The following is a 20,436-nucleotide window of genomic DNA, read 5'->3' on the forward strand; positions in this document are numbered from 1 at the left end:
GTAAAGACAATGGGACCTTCCAAAACAAACTCACTCCTTCCAGAAAAAATTAATGCAATTTACACATGTGCGCTAGCTGAATTATATTCTTGAGAAATACTAGGATGCACAATATTGTGGAGCCCTCTTTTTGCGACAAATAGAAAAGAAGAAGATGATTCATTGGAAAATTCGCATCAGCAATCGCTCCCTCTTCGCAAACAATCTAAATTTCTAAGCGACGGCACTGATATGTCTGTGTTAGACAGTGTTGGTCTAGTTTTTTTTAAAGTTTTTTTTCACCGTTTTACTTCTCCGGTCTGTCTAAACTGTATCGCTTGGACTCCGCATCTCTTGGCTCATTTTTATTTTCCAAATCTTTGGATATTTACATGTAATGTTCCATTTTCGTCGTCAACGTGACAGAAAATTTGCATGATTTCTCTAATCTCCGCGCAAAATAGATCCGTATAGAAAATTCTATACGAACTCATGTATTGTGTGTTATAAGTACATATGCGCCGGTGCTTTAGTTACCATTACACTTCTTTCCGTCTAAACTGAATTCTCGCTGACTCAATTACTACTTAACTGGAATCTCACCTTATTAGAATTGAAAGTTCCTCCTTGTCATGAAACTTCATTCACTCATAGTGGTGCTTAGCAGCTCCAGGATGGCAAATGTTGGTGAGCCATCTTCTTGAGACTCCACCTTCCTCCCCATAAAGCTGGCCAAAGGCTCCTGACGTTCTGGATTGGATTGGCCAGGCAAACACTGGTGATCTTTGAAGTCTAGGCAGAACTGTAGTAAACTTTCCCTTTTCTTGTTCCTGTTTATGACACAACTGTGAACCTCTTCAAATGAAAACATGAGTAAATACATTGTCATTAGTGCTTCGTGTGTTATTTTTTACTTTTGGTCACCGTTTCGAGCAATTTTCCTAACTAACATTTCGTACAGCATTTTTCTAACGATGAAAGAAAAGAAACAAGACTCTGTTACCACAATACGTGTTGCAAATGCCATTGCTACTGCCCCTTTTCCACAGACGCTCAAAAATGTCCTTAGTCACTTAACAAATATGTATCTTCATCACAATATTTACGCAATATATAAAAACACACGGGAAATGAAGGAGCGTCCGGAACAAAAAAGTTTTTTGCGAAGGGTTACGAAGCGCTACTCTGTAAGCCAGAAGATAGTTGTACACTCTGCGAATCAAAAAATAATTTCTGAAGTGTTTTCATGGCTACAATCCTTCAAGAAGCGGGATTTGTGTTCCTACCTTTAATTTATATCTCCAATCCGTAGTTGTATCTAAACAGACTTCTTCCTCACATATTTCACCGCCACTTTCTTCTATTTCTTCTGGCATGCACTTTGCTGGGATGGTGTTCACCGAAGTATTAATATTTAAGAAAAGGGCTACACTTTATATTCTCAATCCTACAACAAGATCATAAATGAACATTTTACGGTTTGTTGAAAAAAAGTGGTAATATCCTCTAATTTCGCAAAAAACAAAATCATTTCTATTCAAAAATCACAGGTCATAAAGTTGTGATCCTGTCAAAGTGGAGTAAGAAATTCTCTTAGTTATTAACGTGACCGTGGGTAGCCGCTTGGTAAGGAGTAGAGTAATTTTGACTATCAGTGTTGACTTCCTTCAGTCAGTTTTTTTAAACAACATGACTATTTTATAAACATACATGTCCGGCTAAAGCCGGACTTCAGACTTTCGGTGGTCTTAGCTTCGCTCCCCTTCACTGATCAATGAAAGTTAATAGTGGTAGTGTTTTCTGTAAAATTAGATTTGTGTTTTTTTTAAACAACGCTTTCCTTCTCTTCTTTATATTATAAATTAAGGCGAAAGGTTACAGAGCTTTCCTTCTAAGCGCGTCAATTCTACATTTGGAGAACATTCAACCATCAGCGACAAACACTCCTTTGATGCCAGAATAATACAGATACAATTTGAAAGCTTTACTCGAAGCATGGGTATTCCTGCTGATTTCCCCCAATAGTTATCACAGAATGATGTTTTAACATAAAATGACGTGAAAGACATATTCCTACTGATAAAGATAACTTTCCACGTCAAATCACGTAAACATCTTGCTACTATTTAAGCATCCGTTTGCATGAGTGTTTCCACTTTCTGAGAACGGCATGTTACAAACGTGAGGCCAACAAAGAAAGAAATATGCACACGGAGCAGTCATGACGGTGAAGAGCAAAGCGCCCAGTGGTCACGGCTTTGAAGCGGCTGCAACCATTTATCTTTTACGTCATGCACACTGAGTTATTGCGCACAAATGACCGGGTCCAGCGACGCCTTTGGATCCGTCGCACCCCATATTATGGATATCTGGCGCCGACGCACCAATCCGGCGCCGGTGGACCCGTCGCACCCCTTCTACAGGTATCTGGCGCCGATGGACTTGTCGCACTCCATTTTATAGCCTTCTAGCGTCGAGGCAACAACTCGACGCCGGTGGACCCGTCGCATCCCCCTTTTTGAATTTCGTGACTGACACACACACACACACATACATACATACACACACATACACACACGTGACAGAATAAGCCCATTATTATATACCAGTCTGAACGTCCGGCTAAAGCCGGACTTCAGACTTTTGGTGGTTTTAGCTTCGCTTCCCTTCACTGATCAATGAAAGTTAATAGTAGTTGTGTTTTTTGTAAAATTAGATTTGTGTTTTTTTAAACAACGCTTTCCTTCTCTTCTTTATATTATAAATTAAGGGGAAAGATTACGGAGTTTTCCTTCTAAACGCGTCAATTCTACACTTGAAGAATATTCGACCATCAGCTACAAACATCCTTCGATGCCAGAATAATCATGATATATAATAACGAGCTTAGTCCGTGTGTGTGTGTGTTTTTGTCTGTGTGTCACGAAATTCGAAAAAAGGGGTCCATCCGGCGTCGGATTGGTGCGCTGGAGTCAGATAGCTATAAAATGGGTTGCGACGGGTCCATCGGCCTTCACTGGAGCGCCGGCGCCAGAGAGCTATAATATGGGTTGCGACGGGTCCCGCGGTGTCGGATTGGCGCGCCGGCGCCAGATACCTATGGAAGGGGGTGCGACGGGTCCACCGGTGACAGGTTGGTTCGCCGGCGCAAGATACCTATGGGAGGATGTACGATGGGTCCAACGGCGTCAGAGTGGTGCGCCAGCGCCGGATATCCATAATATGGGGTGCGACGGATCCAGCGGCGTCGGTGGACCCGGTCATTGGTGATAACTATAATAAAATAACTAACAATAACTCAGGGTGCATGACGCAAAGGATAAATGGTTGGAGCTTTTTCACAGCCGTGACCACTGGGCGCTTTGCTCTTCACCTTTATGACTCCTCCGCGTGCCTATTTCCTTTTTTGTTCGCCTCAAGTTTGTAGCATGCCGTTCTCAGAAAGAGGAAACACGCATGCAAACGGATGCTTAAATAGTAGCAAGATGTTTATGTGATCTGACGTGGAGCGTTATCTTTATCAGTAGGATGATTTCTTTCACGTCATTTTATGTTAAAACTAAATATTCAAATTCAATGCCAGAATAATATAGGTATAATTTGAAAGCATTACTCGAAGTATGGGTATTCCTCCTGATTTTCCCCAATAGTTATCACAATGACGTGAAAGAAATCATCCTACTGATAAAGATAACGCTAACGCGATAACGCGCACGATAGATAAAGGAATATCAGTAGTGCTTCATTTCAACTTTGCTCCTTGGGATTCCCATCTGCACATCTGTACATGCTCCGCATCCGCTTTCTATCCCATTTAAATGAAATGTCCAGCATTTTTGAACGTGCAATACATTTTTTCAGAATTCTATAAGCTGGATGTTTTTAACCTTAATTTAAACTGTCCAGCAACTTTGAACACTCAATAACTTGTAAAATGTTGGGATTTTCTTTTCTATTCCATCCTTCAGTCGCGTACAGCAGCTTGATGTTTAGTTGCACCAAGCTGGTCTAGCAGAACTTAGGACGAAGCGAATAACAATGGTAATCGAAATCGAATTGGAATTGGAAAATTCATCCCAATATTGAGGATTGAATTGGAGCAGGAATGGAATCAATTTTCTAAATTTATTTTGCTTAATTCTGCACTTCATTTTTTCTATCCAAAATTCTTCCTACTATCAAGAATTAAATCAAATCAGGAATTAAACGTTTAAACCGTATATAATACAATGCGAAGTTAAAAAAAAAAAACTTTCGGCGGTTATTATGAAGTTATGATTATGACACTAATCCTTCATTTTCGGGGCTAAGCGCACAAAATGATCTGTGTGCGTATAATCGATATCGATAATGCATTGATGTGCTGCAATGCTGTTCGTTGTACCTTGTGCAAATATAAATGTATGTTACATACTTATCGACATTCTTTCTTTCAAGTTCCAACAATCCTTTTATCTTCCCATATTTCTTCTTGTTCTTCCTACTCCCTATTTTATTATCATACCAGTCTGAACGTCCAAAAGAAAAGCCGGACTTCAGACTTTCTGTGGTGTTTGCTTCGCTCACCTTCACTGATCAACGAAAATTAATATTGGTGCCGTTTTCTATGAAATTGGACTTGTGTATCTCCAACAATCTATCTTCCTTTTTTATATTATAACAAAAACAAAAGATTTCACAGTTTCCTTTCTGAACTCGTAAGTTCTACATTCGGAGAACATTCGAACCTCAGCCTCAAACACTCCTTACCAATACATTATAGACAAAATTTCATCATATATAATAACGGGATTATTCTGTCACGTTTGTGTGTCTGTGTCAGTCACGAAATTCAAAAAGCGGGTGCGACGGATCCACCGGCGTCGAGTTGGTGCCTCGACGCTAGAAAACTATAAAATGGGGTGCGACGGGTCCACTGGCGCCAGATACCTATAGAAGGGAGCGTGACGGGTCCACCGGCGTCGAATTGGTGTGCCGACGCCAGAAAGCTATAAAATGGTGTAAAACGGGTCCAGCGGCGTCGGATTGGCGGCGCCGGCACCAGATAGCTATAACGTGGGGTGAGACGGGTCCCGCGGCATTGAAATGGTGCGCAATAACTTCGCGTGCATGTCGCAAAAGATAAATGGTTAAAGCCGTTTTATAGCCGTGGCCACTGGGCGTTGATTTTCACTTTCATGACTCCTCCGCGTATCTATTTCTTTGTTCGTTCGCCTCAAGTTGGTAGACTGATAAAGATAACGCGGAACGTTATCTTTATCAGTATGAAAGATGAAGAAAGATTTAGAGATAAACAAGTCTAATTTCGCAGAAAACGGCACTAATATTAATATTCGTTGATCAGTGAAAGCGAACGAAGCAAGCACCAACGAAGTCTGAAATCCGGCTTTAGCCGGACGTTCAGACTGGTCTACAATATACTTTGACGACTTTTGTCGTCAACATATCTCACTTTCGTTAACCCCTGATTTAGTCCTCTCTCACTGTCACTCGTCACAGACAGTGCAAAAAAAACTGTCTGGGTCGAAATAGTGATCCGCATTGTTTGCAAATGAGCATTATGCAATTGCTTTGTGTTGGAAACTACTCACTCCTTGATGATTCTTGAATGGCCCCGAACATCATTTAAGAACGCCTATTTCATAACAAAAGTGTTCTAGAAATGAATTACGTGTTCTTTTTCGTTCAAACAAGCTATAAAAAACAACAAAAAACTAAAACAAACAAGCCTTCTGTTATTCATCCATGTTAACTGAGATCAAACAATTAATGTGAAGTTATGATGGAATCTCATGATTAAAAGAGAGAACCTCCGAAGAAATCTTGTTTTCTAGCCGACTGTTTCTTATTTTTCCTCGGTACGAGAAGTGAAATGGGTATTGCTTCCGAATACACCATTATTGTGGTTTCTGTTTCTACAAATTGAATACGTTAATTGGATTTCTTGTACTTACTACAATGCAAGATGAATGAAAGGATGATTGGATGGTGGAGAAATTTCTCACTCTTAGCAATAAAACTTAGCCTTCCGTTTCTTTCAAAGATTTTTGAATGCTATAGAAGTGTACACTAGAACACTGGATTGATATAGTTTTTTTTAGGATGGTTTTGCACGCCTATGAGAAGGTTGTCATGCAGAAAGGTAAGAGATCTACCCGGATTTTTTTTTTGAGTTGAGGTAGTTAGTCTCGTATTCATGTGAATATCGAAGGGCTTATTTCTTAGTAATGACCATGTTCCAATGTCCTTCAATTTTGGCATGTTGAATACGTAGCTTTCAACTGATTTGTTTCAGCAGAGGTAAGTTCTATGTTTTGATCTTTCCCTATTAAAAGATCAAAACAGCTTCGGCGTTAGAGCCTATAATCCAAACCCACAAGTGACTTATCCTCCCATGCGACTCATCATCTTAATAAAAAGCATTCAAATGATAGACAAACTCATAGATCGACACATCGGCTAGTGGTTTCATAATTTGTTAAATGTTTAACGTAACAGGCCACCACATACCAAAACTATGTGTTACAAGAGTTTTATAAGAGATCTAGCCGCCCGCACAGATCTTGATATCAGGCTCGTTCGTCTGTAATATCAATACACTCAATCTTTCTGTTCATTCTTGGATTTCTGGCAAATATCCAAAATGCCTCGTGTGTTCTTAGTGCTATGAACTCGCGTCGAAGTATCGTAGTATTTGTGTAAACTTTATTTTGTGGTTTAGGGCTTTAATTCTGTTCACGAACTTAATGAGGAGCGAACGCAAATTGAGGACAGTAACGAAACTAACGTTAGTGGCTTTTCGAAAAAAAAACTAGGTAGTACTTGATCGTTAGAGTTTAACTAGAGATGAACATGCTTACAAGCAGTGCCAACTTTGTACACGTTAATGATATTGTGGCTTGAAAGACTTAGTGCAAGACTTTTTATCCTCTCCAAGTTCAGTGTGGTTTCTATCGTGCCAAAGTTCATTTGGGGGTTCTGCCTTCTCACACAAATCTGTTACCAATTCACTGATCCGGAGAGACGGAGAGCATGGTTGCTCTGGGGCGCTTTCGAACCGTGTAGGTGCAGCGGAACATTCCATCAATGCGCTTAACCCGCGAGTCAAGGATGTTCATTGTGAATCAAATCCTTTCCTCCAATCGTCCTTTAAAAAACGTCCTAGAAAAAGGCAATTAAAGGCATCACCCCACGAATCTGGGGTGGTTTGAGTTCAGGTGGGTTATGCCTACGGAGTCGTAGCTTATGGGTTGAGGGTGATTCCGTCCATTTATTCCTAATTGCCGTGAAAAAAGGTGGGATATGCTTCTTCGAGCGTCCCGGGGAGCTATTTCCTACAACGAGTTCGATTGGAGCACGCCAGTCTGCTGCACGCGCCGCATCTTCCGATCCGTTTTTACGGCAATTAGGAGGAAATGAACGGAATCACCCTCCTACCCATCACCGACCCCGAGTAGGCGTAACCCACCTGAAATCCGCACCACCGCAGATTGGTAGGATGATGACCTTAAAGAAAAATTAAGCGTTGTCACTCTCAAATTCGTGCTCAACACTCCGAACGTTATATTTTCCATGAGGTTTCATCATTGCGTTCATTGCGTTCATTTCATTATATGCTGCATTTAAGAGATACACCAGGAAAGTGCTCAAAATGCTGCACTAAAAAGGTTATTTAGTGTGAAACTTGCCAGAGCTAATAAAAATGATGAGGTGAAATTCTCTGTGGTGGGCATAAGACTCTATCCGAACTGCCCTCAACACCGAAAAGAACCATGTACGCGTAGACTATGTAGCCACCCCACACCAGGATCCACAAAAAATACGAGGAATAAAAATTCTGTTTGTAACTTTGTTAATTAGACAATCCAAACCACTTCTCTCGAGAATGGGTATCTATTTCAGGTCAACATCGATCTGCTCTGAAATATTCTGCGACCGCTATCTTTTTACTGGCTGCTTTCTCAACAGTATTTCTTTTTTATCAGGATACACAAGGTGTAATTTACGCTTCTCAGGTATTCACATTCACTTCAAAACCTCGAAGGTAAAATACAAAACTATGCTCATGGGGAAGAGGCGTGCTAAGCAAATGTAAAAGAATTTTTCACAAATGTTCCAAAGATATCCTTGAATAAAGGATAAGGTTTCTGGCGTTAATCAATCCGCTTGGGATGCGCCCCCACGATCACTTCAATTCAGAATCGTTTGAGGTTCACGAACGTGTATCTGGCCTATACAATGACTTGCGGTGGCTAGCCGATGTGTCAAGTCAGTGCTTTTATCCTCCCAGACAAGTCTGGTACCAATTTATCGACCCCGGAGGAATGAAAGGCTTGGTGAGCACTAGGGCGGATTCGAACCTCCGATCGATCGTGCAGGAAGCGGAACCTCTAGCCGCTACACCACACCCGTCCCTATCCTTGAATAATATAACAGAATACCAGAGATCGGGACAATGAACAGTAGAGATAAAAAAATCCAGATACTTCTGATTGTGAGGGTTTGCATACGTTTGGTCACGATTTTCCATTATTTTCAATGCGACGACACAATACGTGCTTTAGAATAGCCAATCTAAATAAATTGGGGAATTTTGATATGATAGTTTGAAGACAGCATCAGTACATTTATATCAGTACTACCTTATCCGTCTTGTCTTCTTTTCTTCACTCCCGAAAACATCTGTTCTCTGTCGCCGTCTCAAAAAAAAAATCTTAGATGATGTAAAACTTCCCAACTCTGAGATAACGTCACCAACTTCAGTTCATAAGAATTGGAGAAGAGAAAGAAGTCGTGTTTAGGGATGACGTCGACCACATTTATCTAGATGTTTCGTTTGAATTGAAACCAATTCTTCGTTTTATGTATTACAGGCAATCCCACTCATTGTTGCATGGACAAATTATTTTTCTAGTAATCTGAAAGTTCCACTTCTGGAGACGCTGGCAAACTGCACATACCAATGCGAGTTCATTAATAGAGAAGAGCACAAACTCTAGTAAGATCACAGTTCATGTACTCATCCTAACACATTGACGATAAAGCAGAATTTTGCATATCCGCCACGTGTGACCACACGTTTTCTTTTTTTCTGCTCGCCAACTCTCCGACCCCATCATCGTCGGACAGTGACACAAAAAACTAACTACAGACCGGACAAAATATTTGACAACTCGTTATAAAATATTTTCGTGGTGCCGGCTCTTGCCATCATCGGACACTGTACCACGAAGCAGAAAATATCCGGCGACATCGTCAGACAATGTCGTCAACGTGTTAAACATCAAACTATATGTTACTTTGTGAACGGACTGATTACAGTTTCAGCGATCGCAGCGCATCGGCTTATGTCTTACATGGACGTGACTTGAACATTTCTGACCTCCCAAAACGAAGTTACCACCATCTCCATGTCCTTTTCCTCCTAGAGTCTCCGTACCATACTGGATCAGGAATTCATAGGGTTTGTTGTACAGTCCTTGTTTTGTTTGTTTTCTCTGTAATACATATAATGCATAAGTAGTGCAGAGGAGAGAACTAGCAACAAAAGACAATTTAATTTCCTCTGCGCAAAAGGAATGACACATAAAATGGCATTTGTTTCCTTTAACGGGGCAACTGTTTGCATTTCATCCATCTTTTCTAGCTTAGAAAACAAATAAAGGTCATTCTTTATAACGAACAAGACCAAACCCAAGTTTTGTAGACAATAGACATGATCTGCCAAAAATCTAAAGCAGGAAAAGAGAGAAGAAAACTAGGTTTCTTTGCAAGCCCTTGAGCGGACATCTTAATAAACCTTTTGAAATGACGATATATATATACGATATACGATATACGATATATATATATATATATATCACCTTGATCACCTTGACTCTCGTTGATCTTCGAACTGGTCGAGCGAGAGCCAGTAATTCTTCCATTTGTCCCGATCGCCTGCTAGAGTAGCCCAATGGTTCCTCCTTTCGCGTGGGACACGAAGAGCATCATAATTTTCTTTGAAGGAAGAAATCTGACCATCGGGTTGGCGGTCTTCCTGCAGTGCGCTTAATATCGCGGGGAACCCAGTCGCTCACGGCTCTGGTCCAACGGTTGTCGTTAGAGCGCATCACGTGTCCAGCCCACCTTATTTTACTTTCCTTGGCAAACGCGGCGGCGTCTCTAATCTGCGATCGCTGACGTAGGAGAGAACTTCGAATCCCGTCCCTCACTTGCGTGAAACGGGATACTCCTAGCATCACTCTCTCAATTGCGCGTTCAATGACGCTCACCGCGTTTTCTTCCTGCTTGCGAAATACCCAGGTTTCCGAAGCATAGGTCAAAGCAGGAAGTACGTTAGTAGTAGGTAGTAGTAATGTTGAAGAGGTGAGCAGGTTGTTCCTGGTCTTCCTCACTACATCCTCGATGCTCCTATACGCTCCCCAAGCCGCTCTTCTCCTACTCCCCAGCTCGGGGGTCAGGTCGTTCATCATGTTCAGTTCCCGACCCAGATAAACGTAGCTGGTGCATTCGAATATGTTCGTTCCGTTGACCGTGAATGGGGCATCCGAGACCCATCTGTTCCGCATGAACATCGTCTTTTGTAGATTCAGCTGAAGACCGATGCATCCACATATTTTATCTCGGTCAGCATTCGTTCCGCTCGATGCTAGGTGTTATCAGTACGATGTCATCAGCAAAGCGCAAATGGTGTAGCTGCCGACCATCAATCTTCTCTCCCATGTCGTCCCATTCCAACTTTGGCATTGCGTTCTCGAGGGTGGCTGTGAATATTTTGGGTGAGATTGTATCACTCTGTCGGACCCCCCTTTTCACGTTAATGATGATGTTCTTGTAGAATGGCGAAATTCCGGTCGTGAAGTTACTGTACAACTCTCAAAGTACCTTTATGAACTGAGTAGGGACGCCTTGGTTGTCCAAGGCTTCCACGACCGCTTCCGTCTCAAATGAGTCGAAGGCCTTCTTCAAGTCGATGAAGGTGAGAGAGAGCGGCATCTTGTACTCTCGTGATATTTCGATGAGTTCCGAAACAGTGTGAATGTGGTCAGTTGTGCTAAATCCTTTTCGAAACCCTGCTTACTCGCATGGCTGTCCTTCATCCAGGACTTTTCAATCCTATTAAGGATCACTCTTGTAAAGAGCTTGTAGATGACGGACAGAAGGCAGATTGGACGATAGTTGGCGATGTCATGTGGATCTCCCTTTTTATACAACAACACGGTCTTGCTGGTCTCCCACTGTTTAGGAACCTTGCATTCCGACAGATAACGTGTAAAGAGCCTCGCCAGGGTGTTGATGAGTACTGGCGGAAGGCTCTTCAGTTGTTCTGGTTTTATTCTGTCGAGACCGGGTGCCGTACGATTTCTTACCGACATGATAGCATGTCGTACTTCGGACTGGAGAACCTCTGGAATGACTTCCGTCCGTCTTCCCTCAGATGGTGAGGAGGCAAGTGGACATGGCTGTCGAAGAGATCAGAGTAGAAGCCGTAGATGATTTTCTCCATTCTTCTTCTCGATGCAATGGTTGTTCCCTTCGGGTTCCGGAGAGCGGTCATCCTCGTTTTGCTACTGGCGAAGTCTCGACGAGCATAGCGGATGCTTTTCCCCGCCTCTGCAGCTTCAGCCACTGCTCCACGCTAGCGTATCAGCTCATGAGTTTCAAGAGACGGGCGTCTCTTGGTGGTTTTCAAACTCTCAGCCTTCTCCGTGCAGTCGTGAAGGTGTTCAACGAGCCGGTCATATTCCTCGTCGATATTGTCCATTGCGGAATCTTCCCAAAAGCCGGCTAGCGTAGCGAAGAGATCCCAGTTAATGACAGTTCTGGGATTTCGCTCTCTGAATTTGGCGGCTTCCTTCTCTCCCCTTGTGAAGGAAACTTCCTCGGAGGAGGCGATGGTCCGATCACGCATAGAACTTTGGCACAACAGAGACGTCCGTCAGGCAGAACCTTTTGTTGACGATGGTGTAGTCTATTTCATTACGGTACCCTCCACCAGGTGTTTCCCACGTCCAGCGTAGAGAGGAGGGCTTCTGGAATTGCGGGTTCCCATGGATGGTCTTAGTCGTCATGATGAACTCGGAGAGCCTCTCCCCCTGGTCATTCCATTGTAGGCCGTGGGTCCCGATGTGATGTTCCTCCGGCGTTCTTCTTGGGCGTTGAAATCGCCAATTATGACCTTGTAGGAAGCGTGATCTTCTCGGGAGAGCTTTTCCAGGTCCATATAGAAAGCTTCGACTTCTTCTTCTTTGTAGCTTGATGTTGGAGACTAAGCGACGAAGATAGTCAAAGCTGGTGTTGGGCTACATCTTCTCATCCGCAGACGTCCGATTCGGGTCGCAAGTTATTCGAAAGAGTCGATGTTCTTTGCCATACTCGTGTTGACGTGGACGCCAACTCCACCAACACCTCCACTGTCGCATGTTCCTAAGAACAGTTCTTCTCAAGTTTCATATACGGCGTTGAGAGGGTGACGTCGTCTCGTCTCGGTCAGTTCAATGACGTCGCACTTGATCCTGTTAGCTTGCATCATCAGATCTTCGATGGCCGCTTCCGATGCAAGCGTATGTGCATTATAAGTAGAGATCGTCATCCTCTCCTGACTCCTGCAACCCCGTCCTTCCTGGCCCTAGTACGTGCGCCAGGAAGGACGGGGTTGCGCCGTACTAGGCTTCCCTCCGGAATCAGGAGACTCTTTTCTATTATTGTGACATGCAAAAAAAACTTAAAACCCATGGACAGGTTGCAAGCCTTTAGTCCCATAAGTTTTTGGGAGAACTTCCGCTCTCCCGGAGTGGACATGTGGAGCTTATTTGTTGGAGGCGACTCCAAACCGCCTCCCTTGCACCTCCCAGTCATCCCAGTCACTTGATTGCAGGCTTTTGGCCGGACCGACGTGCTGGATACAAGGATGGTATAAGTCAGTCCTGGCTCAGCAGAAAGAGGGAGCCCATCCTCTGAATCCACCTGCGTCGCTGGGCAAGCACAAGGTCGCTTTTGGCCCGCGATTAGCCCCCTATCCGCCACCTTGGGACGCGCCACGTAGCCTCGCGACTAACCGGCTGTGATCCCTCTAATGAGGAAGATCCGTGGATATATATATATATATATATATATATATAATATACAATACTATAATATACAAACTATGAGTACATTGCAAAAATCAGGAACGAAAAAGAAAAAACCAAGTATTGTAGGATTTTTGGCTGCTAAAACATATGTCTCAAATCTAGGTACCTCCAGACTTTTTCAACGCTACGATAACATACAGACGCGACTCACGCTACTTCTATCCGTACGGACACTTTGATCCACTGATATCGAAGAACCATAGCAGTGATATTGTGACCGAAGAACAGGTATGTTCATTAAGGGCAACCTTTCTTTTGTAAGATTCCTAGAGCATGTAGTCGAGTCAAAGCGACATGAAGCACGGTGTGCTCGCAAGAGCAATTCTGGAGGAACGCGGATTTTGATGGCCCGCAGATGGCCCGCGAGCGGTTCGCTCGGCAATATGCGAAACTTTGCCAAGTTACGTCGTACGGGTGGGTACCGGCCGCAATTCTTTGCTTGCTTCCATTCTTTTTGCTTTTCTTTCTGATTTTTTTTTCGTCTTCTATGTCCCTTTTTTATATTTTTGTTATATTTGCTATATTTCAAGCTGTGTACACGAGTCTGATTGCTACCGGCACCTGGTAGCCTTGCTTTAACTAAACGCTATCAGGCGTTCGAGTGTACGCATTGGGAACGTACGAGCTATATAACCCACACTGTTTTATGCCGAAAGATTCCCATACACTGCAAAAAGGTGCTGTCGCCCAGCACATCGCCAAAAGCCTATAACCTGAAAGGTCAACTGCCTGAAGGAAGCATGGAATCTTTGGCAACAACCATTCGTTTCGTCACGCTGAACTGCCAAAAACTATCAAGTGAGCTCCAACAAGCCGCCCTGTCTAGGCTTCTGCGATATCTCTGTGTGCCTTTTGCTGCACTGCAGGAAACACACATGAGAGATCGAACCGTCATCAGCATCGAAAATTACACCACATTCCGCTTCGATGCTGATGAAAACAAAGTAGATGGCTGCGCGATAGCTGCGAGGAACGATTACAACAACCTGGTGGAAGAATTTGGCATTTCGATCAGCATTCCGATGTGCCAGGAAAATGGTATTATCCAGCGGAGCGCACGTCGGACAACGGTGACCGTCTTGTCGACTTATGCGAACCTCATCAGACGGTCCTCATCATCGCTTCCACGTTTAGGAGGAATCATCGACCGATCATCGATCTGAAGAGCAGCGCACACGGAAGATGTAGGGCTGAAAGACGAAGAATGCAGAACGAAACTCTGCCAACATGCGTCTATTCATACCGGAGTACGGACCAAGAAGAAGCTTAGCGACTTCACAAAGTGCATCCAGGACGCTGCAAGGGAAACGCTCCCGGTTCTATTGCCGCGGAAGAAGTTTGCCTTTGCATCTGCGGAAACAAAATCCACGTACAATTTTGTATGTGTCGCGCGCAGCACAAGTGACTTCAATTAGTCTTAAAGGAAGCTGCGTGGTCAACTACAATAACGAGTGGACTTCAAGACCGATAGAGTTTGAAAAGGCGTGGGAGGACAAGAACCTGGGGAGGATAGGCCTATGCTTTACTAAAACAGTATAGCGGCAAAATGAAAAGATATTCTCCTGTCCTCGACACTGCCAATGGAGTAGCTGTCGGTGAAGCAACCCTTCAAGACCTTGCTGAACCGGCAAGCACCGTCAGCTTCTGAACTCGAGCACGTTCATTGGCCGACATATACGGTTAACGACGAGCCACCGACCGAGTCGGACGTTCTAGTCTGTATTCAAAAATGAAGAATGGAAAATCTGGTGGAGACGATGGGATTAGCGCAGAAATGCTGAAATATCTTCTTCCGCCTGGGATTCGTGAGCTGGCTAAGATCATCCGTTCAATATGGATAGACGAAAGGGTACCTGACTCGTGGAGATGCAGTATCGTAATTCCCCTCCACAAGAAGTTATCCGTCACGGACCCTAGGAATAATCGAGGAATCTCTTGGCTGCGTGTTATGTATCAGGTTGAGTCGAAAGTTCTCGGACAATGTAGTAGTGATGACTTCTAGAGATCATCACTCAGCAAAGAGCTGATAAAAATGGACGTTTGGGACGCCCGATGGAGTTGGATTTGGACTTGCCGAGACAGGTGGAAGCCGATCCGTATAGTCGATCGGATAGGTGCGAAAACTAGGTCGATGGGTACCACATGCTCTGTCGCAGTATGAAATGGACTGCCGCGCTTTCTCTCCACAAGCTCAAACGCACCCACACGTGACTTGAGCACCAAGTCACCGGGGATGAGAAGTGGATTTCCTATTCTAACATTCACCAGCGTGCTGACAAAGGTACGGATGCAGAAGACGTCCCTAAACTCAACGTACACGCCAAAAAGTTTATGCTCTGCATCTGGTGGAGCGTACACGACGTTGAATACTGGGAACTGCTCGCTTAGGGATGTACAGTGACCGCAGACGTCTACGTTGAGCAACTGAGGAAATTGAAGACTAATCTCGAAAATGCACGCCCGCAGTAGCGCGAAGTCTAATTCCACCACGACAACACTCGGCCGCACATTGCAAGAACGACCAAGGCCGAACTGATGAAATTCAGCTGGACCATCTGCCTAAACGTTGGCAGAAGACCATCGATGCAAATGGGGCATACTTCAAATGATTTACAGTTATCGTTTGAAAATTGAAAAATAAATAAAAATATTGTCAATTTGTCCGAGAACTTTCTACTCAACCTAATACAAAGTATCGGAGCGGATTATCCTGGACCGACTAATTAAACATCGCGAAGAAACAACGCTTGACCAGCAAGCTGGCTTCTGTCCTGGCCGATTTACGACTGACCAGATCGTCAGGAGAGTGATCGAAATCTGGCAGCGGTATTCAAAGGCAATGCATTTAGCGTTTCTAGACTTTGAAGGTGCGTTCGACTCTCCTCGCCGAGGTCGTCTTCTCAACGCGCTTCGCGCCGACGGAGTATCAGGAAAGTTCGTTCGCTTGCTTGATGACATGAATCAACGAACAACTGCTGTAGTTCGAACACCCGCCGGATGTACAACACCGTTTTAGGTGGTAACTGGAGAAAGACAAGGGGCAGTGGCAGGACTATTCCTGTTCAATTTCGCTATCGACGACATTACGCGAAGAACATTAGATCAGTGTCCTGCCAAGATCATTCTAGCACCATCAGGATGCCCCTTGATCGATCTTAAGTTTGCTGACGATGTTATTATATTCGCGGAAAGCAGCACGAAACTTCAACATGTTGTCAACTTTGTATCGAAGCTGGCTGCAGCCCATTGACTACGTCTAAGCCTGATAAATGCAAGAAGAGCAGTGGATCTCTTCGAGACGAGCGGGAATCAGGGTGGACGGACAACAGATAGAACTCGTCGATGAGTACTGTTACCTGGGCTGTACGCTGAAGAACAACAGCAGCCACGAGAAAGATATTCAGCAAAGATGCGCTAAGGCCACTTCTGCATTTAACTCCTTAACGAAATGCCTGTGGTCCGCTCCCGTCACCAACGAAGTCAAGCTTCGAGTCTACCTATCCGCCATTCGCCCTATCATGATTTACGGATCGGAGGGTTTGGGCAGCACCATTCACGGTGGTGGAGAGGCTTGATTGCATGGAACGAAGCTGTTTAGACGGCTACTTGGCTACTTTTGGCCTAGGGTATGCCACAGTGAAGATCTTTATGCAGAAATCGATGTGGTGTACGGGCGGATGACACGTGGAAGATATGGACATCTTCCACCGCCATCGAAAGTGGCTAAAGTAAATCGTCCTCGCTTCTTTGGTCATATATTAACGAGACCAGCAGATCGCCTTGTTCAACGAGTTCTGAGGAGTTTGACGGGTTCGAGCTGGAAGAAACCACCTGGCCGAAAACCGAAGTTCTGAACTGAAGTGGAGAATGAGGATCTGAGGACACTCGGCGTGGATAGGCGGTTCAGGCGAGACGCAAGGTTTCGCAGAATATGGAATAGTGACGAATAGATTGATTCTGTGCAAGCACTCGCAAAAGATCGAGAAGGTTGGACAGAGCTGTGTTCAAGGAAGGCTTACCTCGGCGAAGGTGCGAGCAATCGCGTCAGACGATGACATCAGCCTGCCGATTAAGTCAAGTAAGTCATGTAGATCTATATTGTATCTGTATTGTTCTTAACTTATTGTGCTAGATTTGATCTTGTTTTTCTTTTAAAATTTGGTTCAAAATTGTATTTATTTCCATGTATCTTTTTGTTTGTAATGAAGGGAGGGTAGGCGAAGAAACAGAAAAAGAACACTAACATAGAAATAAATACAATGGCTGTGACCAACGAGCTGGCGCCATATCAGGACCTTTGCGGGTTTTGACCTACGAGGTCAGAGGCGGGGCATCGTTACTAGTTAATTCTGGCGGCGCAACTCTAACAACTGGTGGTCCGCTAACATCACGATTTCGTGGCTATCAAGGTGAGCGCTGGTATGCTTTTCTGACGTTGCTTTCAAATAATCTGTTTGCTAAATCATATCTTGTGGGATGACGAGGCGTTTGAGAGAGTAGATTATACGTGTCTTTGATTTTTTCCAGGCTCTGAAGAAGGTGACGACGCCGAAACGTTAGCCAGAATAAAGATCAATAACGATCTTGGTTCTGCTTAAAAAGTAATACACAATCCGAAATAAATACAATTTTGAAGCAAATTTTGAAAGCAGATGCAACATAGATCTATATAAAAATACAAGATACAGCAAATATAACAAAAATACGAAATAAGGAAAATAAAACGCTTAAAAATCAGAAAGAAAAGCAAAAGGAACAAAAGGGATGACGTCACTTGGCAAAATTTGGCGAATTGCCATGCGAACCGCTCGCGTGCATTTCAAAACCACGCTGCTTCAGCGTGAGCGCTCGTATGACTACCCCATGTATCATGTCGTTTTGACCGACTATACTTCCTTTTTCTTCTATGAGAAAGAGAACACAGAACTAGACGTGAGATAGACATCAACACAATAGAGCTGCTACGCGACAGAAAACAACATTGTGGAGTATGAATACGTACTCATTCGTTCCAGTAGTTTCATTACTAGCAGGATCTAAACGACATGAAGCACGGTACAGTAAGCGGTTGCGCTGGAAGCGGTGGAATGCGGTGGAGCGTAGTAGTTAGTATCGAATGAGGACCTACTCAAGCACTTCTCATCGCTGCCGTTTGCAATGGTTCCACCTCTATTCCACCCCTAACTCCACCGCGTCGCTTCGAGCGCAGCCGCTTACGCAGCTGCACCGTGTTTCATGTCGTTTTGATGCGACTATACCTACTCATTGACACAGTTCGCTGCCGCTTGAAAAGTTGAGCTGTTTGTAATTTCGTTCTTCTGGTGTTATCATCAAGCTGAGCAATTTACGGTGTTAACGACCAGACAGATTATTAACGTGAGATTTTCACCTGAGCGTTGAGGCGTCACTTTATCCCTCATTGAATAGCTGAAACATCAGCGTAGTCCTCAAACACATTCATAATAAGTATAAAATTATTTTTCGTTTACGCGTTTAGTGACATTTTAGACCAACCAATTTTTTTGTTCATCTTCGTTCACTGAAATAAACGTGTATGTGCATCTGGTATGCTGAATACGAATGTGATATCCATTCATCATAGGTGAACAACTGTGTGTAGTGTAATGGTTCTTTACATACTGAGCCAGTTGAAATTTTATCCTCTTCATATTGTTTTATACACTAACTGCGAAGCGTGCGCTGGTTCCCTTGCAGAGCAGATTTCAAATTATGGATAAAATATTTCATATTATCAAAATATCTATCCGAACGATGACTGCACAAATCCGAGAGATACTTACTTTAATGCAAAACGGTGACTGTACTGAAACAGTACATACTATAACGAAGAATGGATCTCATACTCCTAGTTATTGATGGGAGTCTCTCTATGTAACAAGTTTGGGAAGATTCTAGAGGAGACAAGCAAGCAAGGCCAATAAATAGTATAGTTTTCAATGCGTTCAAGATATATAATACATGTAATCCCGTTACCGCTGAGAGATCTTGCAAGCTCCAGTTCTGTTCCCGTTTGGGTATTGAAAATTTCTCCCTAGTTTTTCGAACTCGTGTGTCTCATAATCATAGTGATGGTGTCCCTCGTTCTTACATTATCCTTGTCGTCTACGCTATTCTTCCCGTACTACATGCCTAAACAACAATCTTATAACAAATGTGTTCAATTCATACATCATTATCTTATATGAGTGGACATAATCTCAAAATCTACATTTTCCACACTTTCTATATCTTCCACGAATTGTTCTGAATAGAGAGGAACAGGAAGAAAAATGATTGTACTCGACGTAAACTGTTTTAGCTCACAGCTGCTGTGAGGAAAAAACACAGAGGATCCTTAATATTTGTCTCCAACTGCCATACACCTTCAAAACGAGAAAATCTCATCAGGTTCGTGTGCACTCCTCCGGTATCAAGATAATGTGCTTCCGGTAACAAGATAATTTGCAGAATTTGAGACTACAGAGAAATCCGTCTGAACCTAACTTTCTATAGAACTGCCATCCAATGGCGGTTGAAGCAGACGTTATGGAAGTGATCCATTTCCTGTCCGATAATATCCAGAAAACATCACATTATTCTTTTTATATTTTTTGCATCACCAGTATTTTCTAGTTACTTTTCTCGCTAAATGTTGGAAGTGAGAAAAGGAAACCACTCAGAAACCTACTATATGCGGTGTCAACAGACAAGTTAGATCTCCATTTTGGGCTTCAATCCCTCCAACTGTGTTGAAGTCTAGGAAGCCGTTCCACTGCGATCCTTGTGTCTATATAAAAGCACAGAAATTCCGTAAAGACATCGGAATTACTTCTTCATCTCCCCTTCCTCTAGTTTAAATTATAAGAGCTTTCTGTCGACTTTAAATGGGAATAACAGATATTGATAGTCTTTTTCTCCTTCATTGCGCTGTAGCTTCAATTTTCTTCTCCCATAATTTGCAACAGATAATGAAATACACAATTATTATAGTCTTGAGCATCCACTTTTTCATAGAATTGATGACGTGGGTAGCAGGAGGTGGTTTTAGCAACTAAATACATGCAGATTTAGGGAACTTCGGAAGTTTACAGAAATAACAGTGCGAGGTGGATGTCGAAAAGAACTAGAGAACGAAAACGAAGAGTTCGCTCCTTCATGTGAACCACCGACCTGTAACGAAAGTGACGATCACCTAATAGGTTTGTATCCTACGAAATCAATTCACGTTTTGCCAATTTTTTGACTAGCGCAAATTAGGGATCTTTACTGAGGTTTCCTTATACGAACTAAACTAGCACTTACTCGATCTTAAAAAGAAAGC

General features: G+C 43.3%; 4 protein-coding genes across 9 annotated transcripts in view; all 4 read left to right on the forward strand.

Annotated features, from left to right (window-relative positions):
- The window catches only part of RB195_001928 (uncharacterized protein), a gene marked incomplete at both ends in the record, with an annotated part of 29,170 nt that overhangs the window by 7,667 nt on the left and 1,067 nt on the right, over positions 1-20,436 (forward strand). For 5 of the 6 annotated variants that reach the window (XM_064198933.1, XM_064198934.1, XM_064198938.1 and 2 more), the window contains 7 exons: positions 6,081-6,121; positions 7,882-7,994; positions 8,853-8,977; positions 9,307-9,442; positions 13,218-13,343; positions 19,435-19,523; positions 20,187-20,314. In XM_064198933.1, coding sequence (XP_064054814.1) covers positions 6,081-6,121; positions 7,882-7,994; positions 8,853-8,977; positions 9,307-9,442; positions 13,218-13,343; positions 19,435-19,523; positions 20,187-20,314 — 758 coding nt within the window. Of the gene's footprint in view, positions 1-6,080; positions 6,122-7,881; positions 7,995-8,852; positions 8,978-9,300; positions 9,443-13,217; positions 13,344-19,434; positions 19,524-20,186; positions 20,315-20,436 lie in introns of all 6 variants that reach the window. The other variant, XM_064198937.1, reaches the window with a different exon arrangement.
- On the forward strand, positions 13,856-14,278 carry RB195_001929 (uncharacterized protein; the record flags this gene model as incomplete). The annotated part of the gene is made up of 1 exon (XM_064198939.1): positions 13,856-14,278. One exon carries the CDS (start codon positions 13,856-13,858, stop codon positions 14,276-14,278), a length of 423 nt encoding a protein of 140 aa, XP_064054820.1.
- On the forward strand, positions 14,845-16,365 carry RB195_001930 (uncharacterized protein; the record flags this gene model as incomplete). The annotated part of the gene is made up of 2 exons (XM_064198940.1): positions 14,845-14,964; positions 16,132-16,365. 2 exons carry the CDS (start codon positions 14,845-14,847, stop codon positions 16,363-16,365), a joined length of 354 nt encoding a protein of 117 aa, XP_064054821.1.
- On the forward strand, positions 16,385-17,713 carry RB195_001931 (uncharacterized protein; the record flags this gene model as incomplete). Its single annotated transcript, XM_064198941.1, has 4 exons — positions 16,385-16,652; positions 16,770-16,925; positions 17,023-17,193; positions 17,643-17,713. The coding sequence occupies 4 exons, from the start codon at positions 16,385-16,387 to the stop codon at positions 17,711-17,713; spliced, it is 666 nt and encodes a 221-aa protein (XP_064054822.1).

The sequence above is a fragment of the Necator americanus genome, chromosome IV (assembly GCF_031761385.1).
Source record: "Necator americanus strain Aroian chromosome IV, whole genome shotgun sequence".
Taxonomy (NCBI): Eukaryota; Metazoa; Nematoda; class Chromadorea; order Rhabditida; family Ancylostomatidae; genus Necator; species Necator americanus.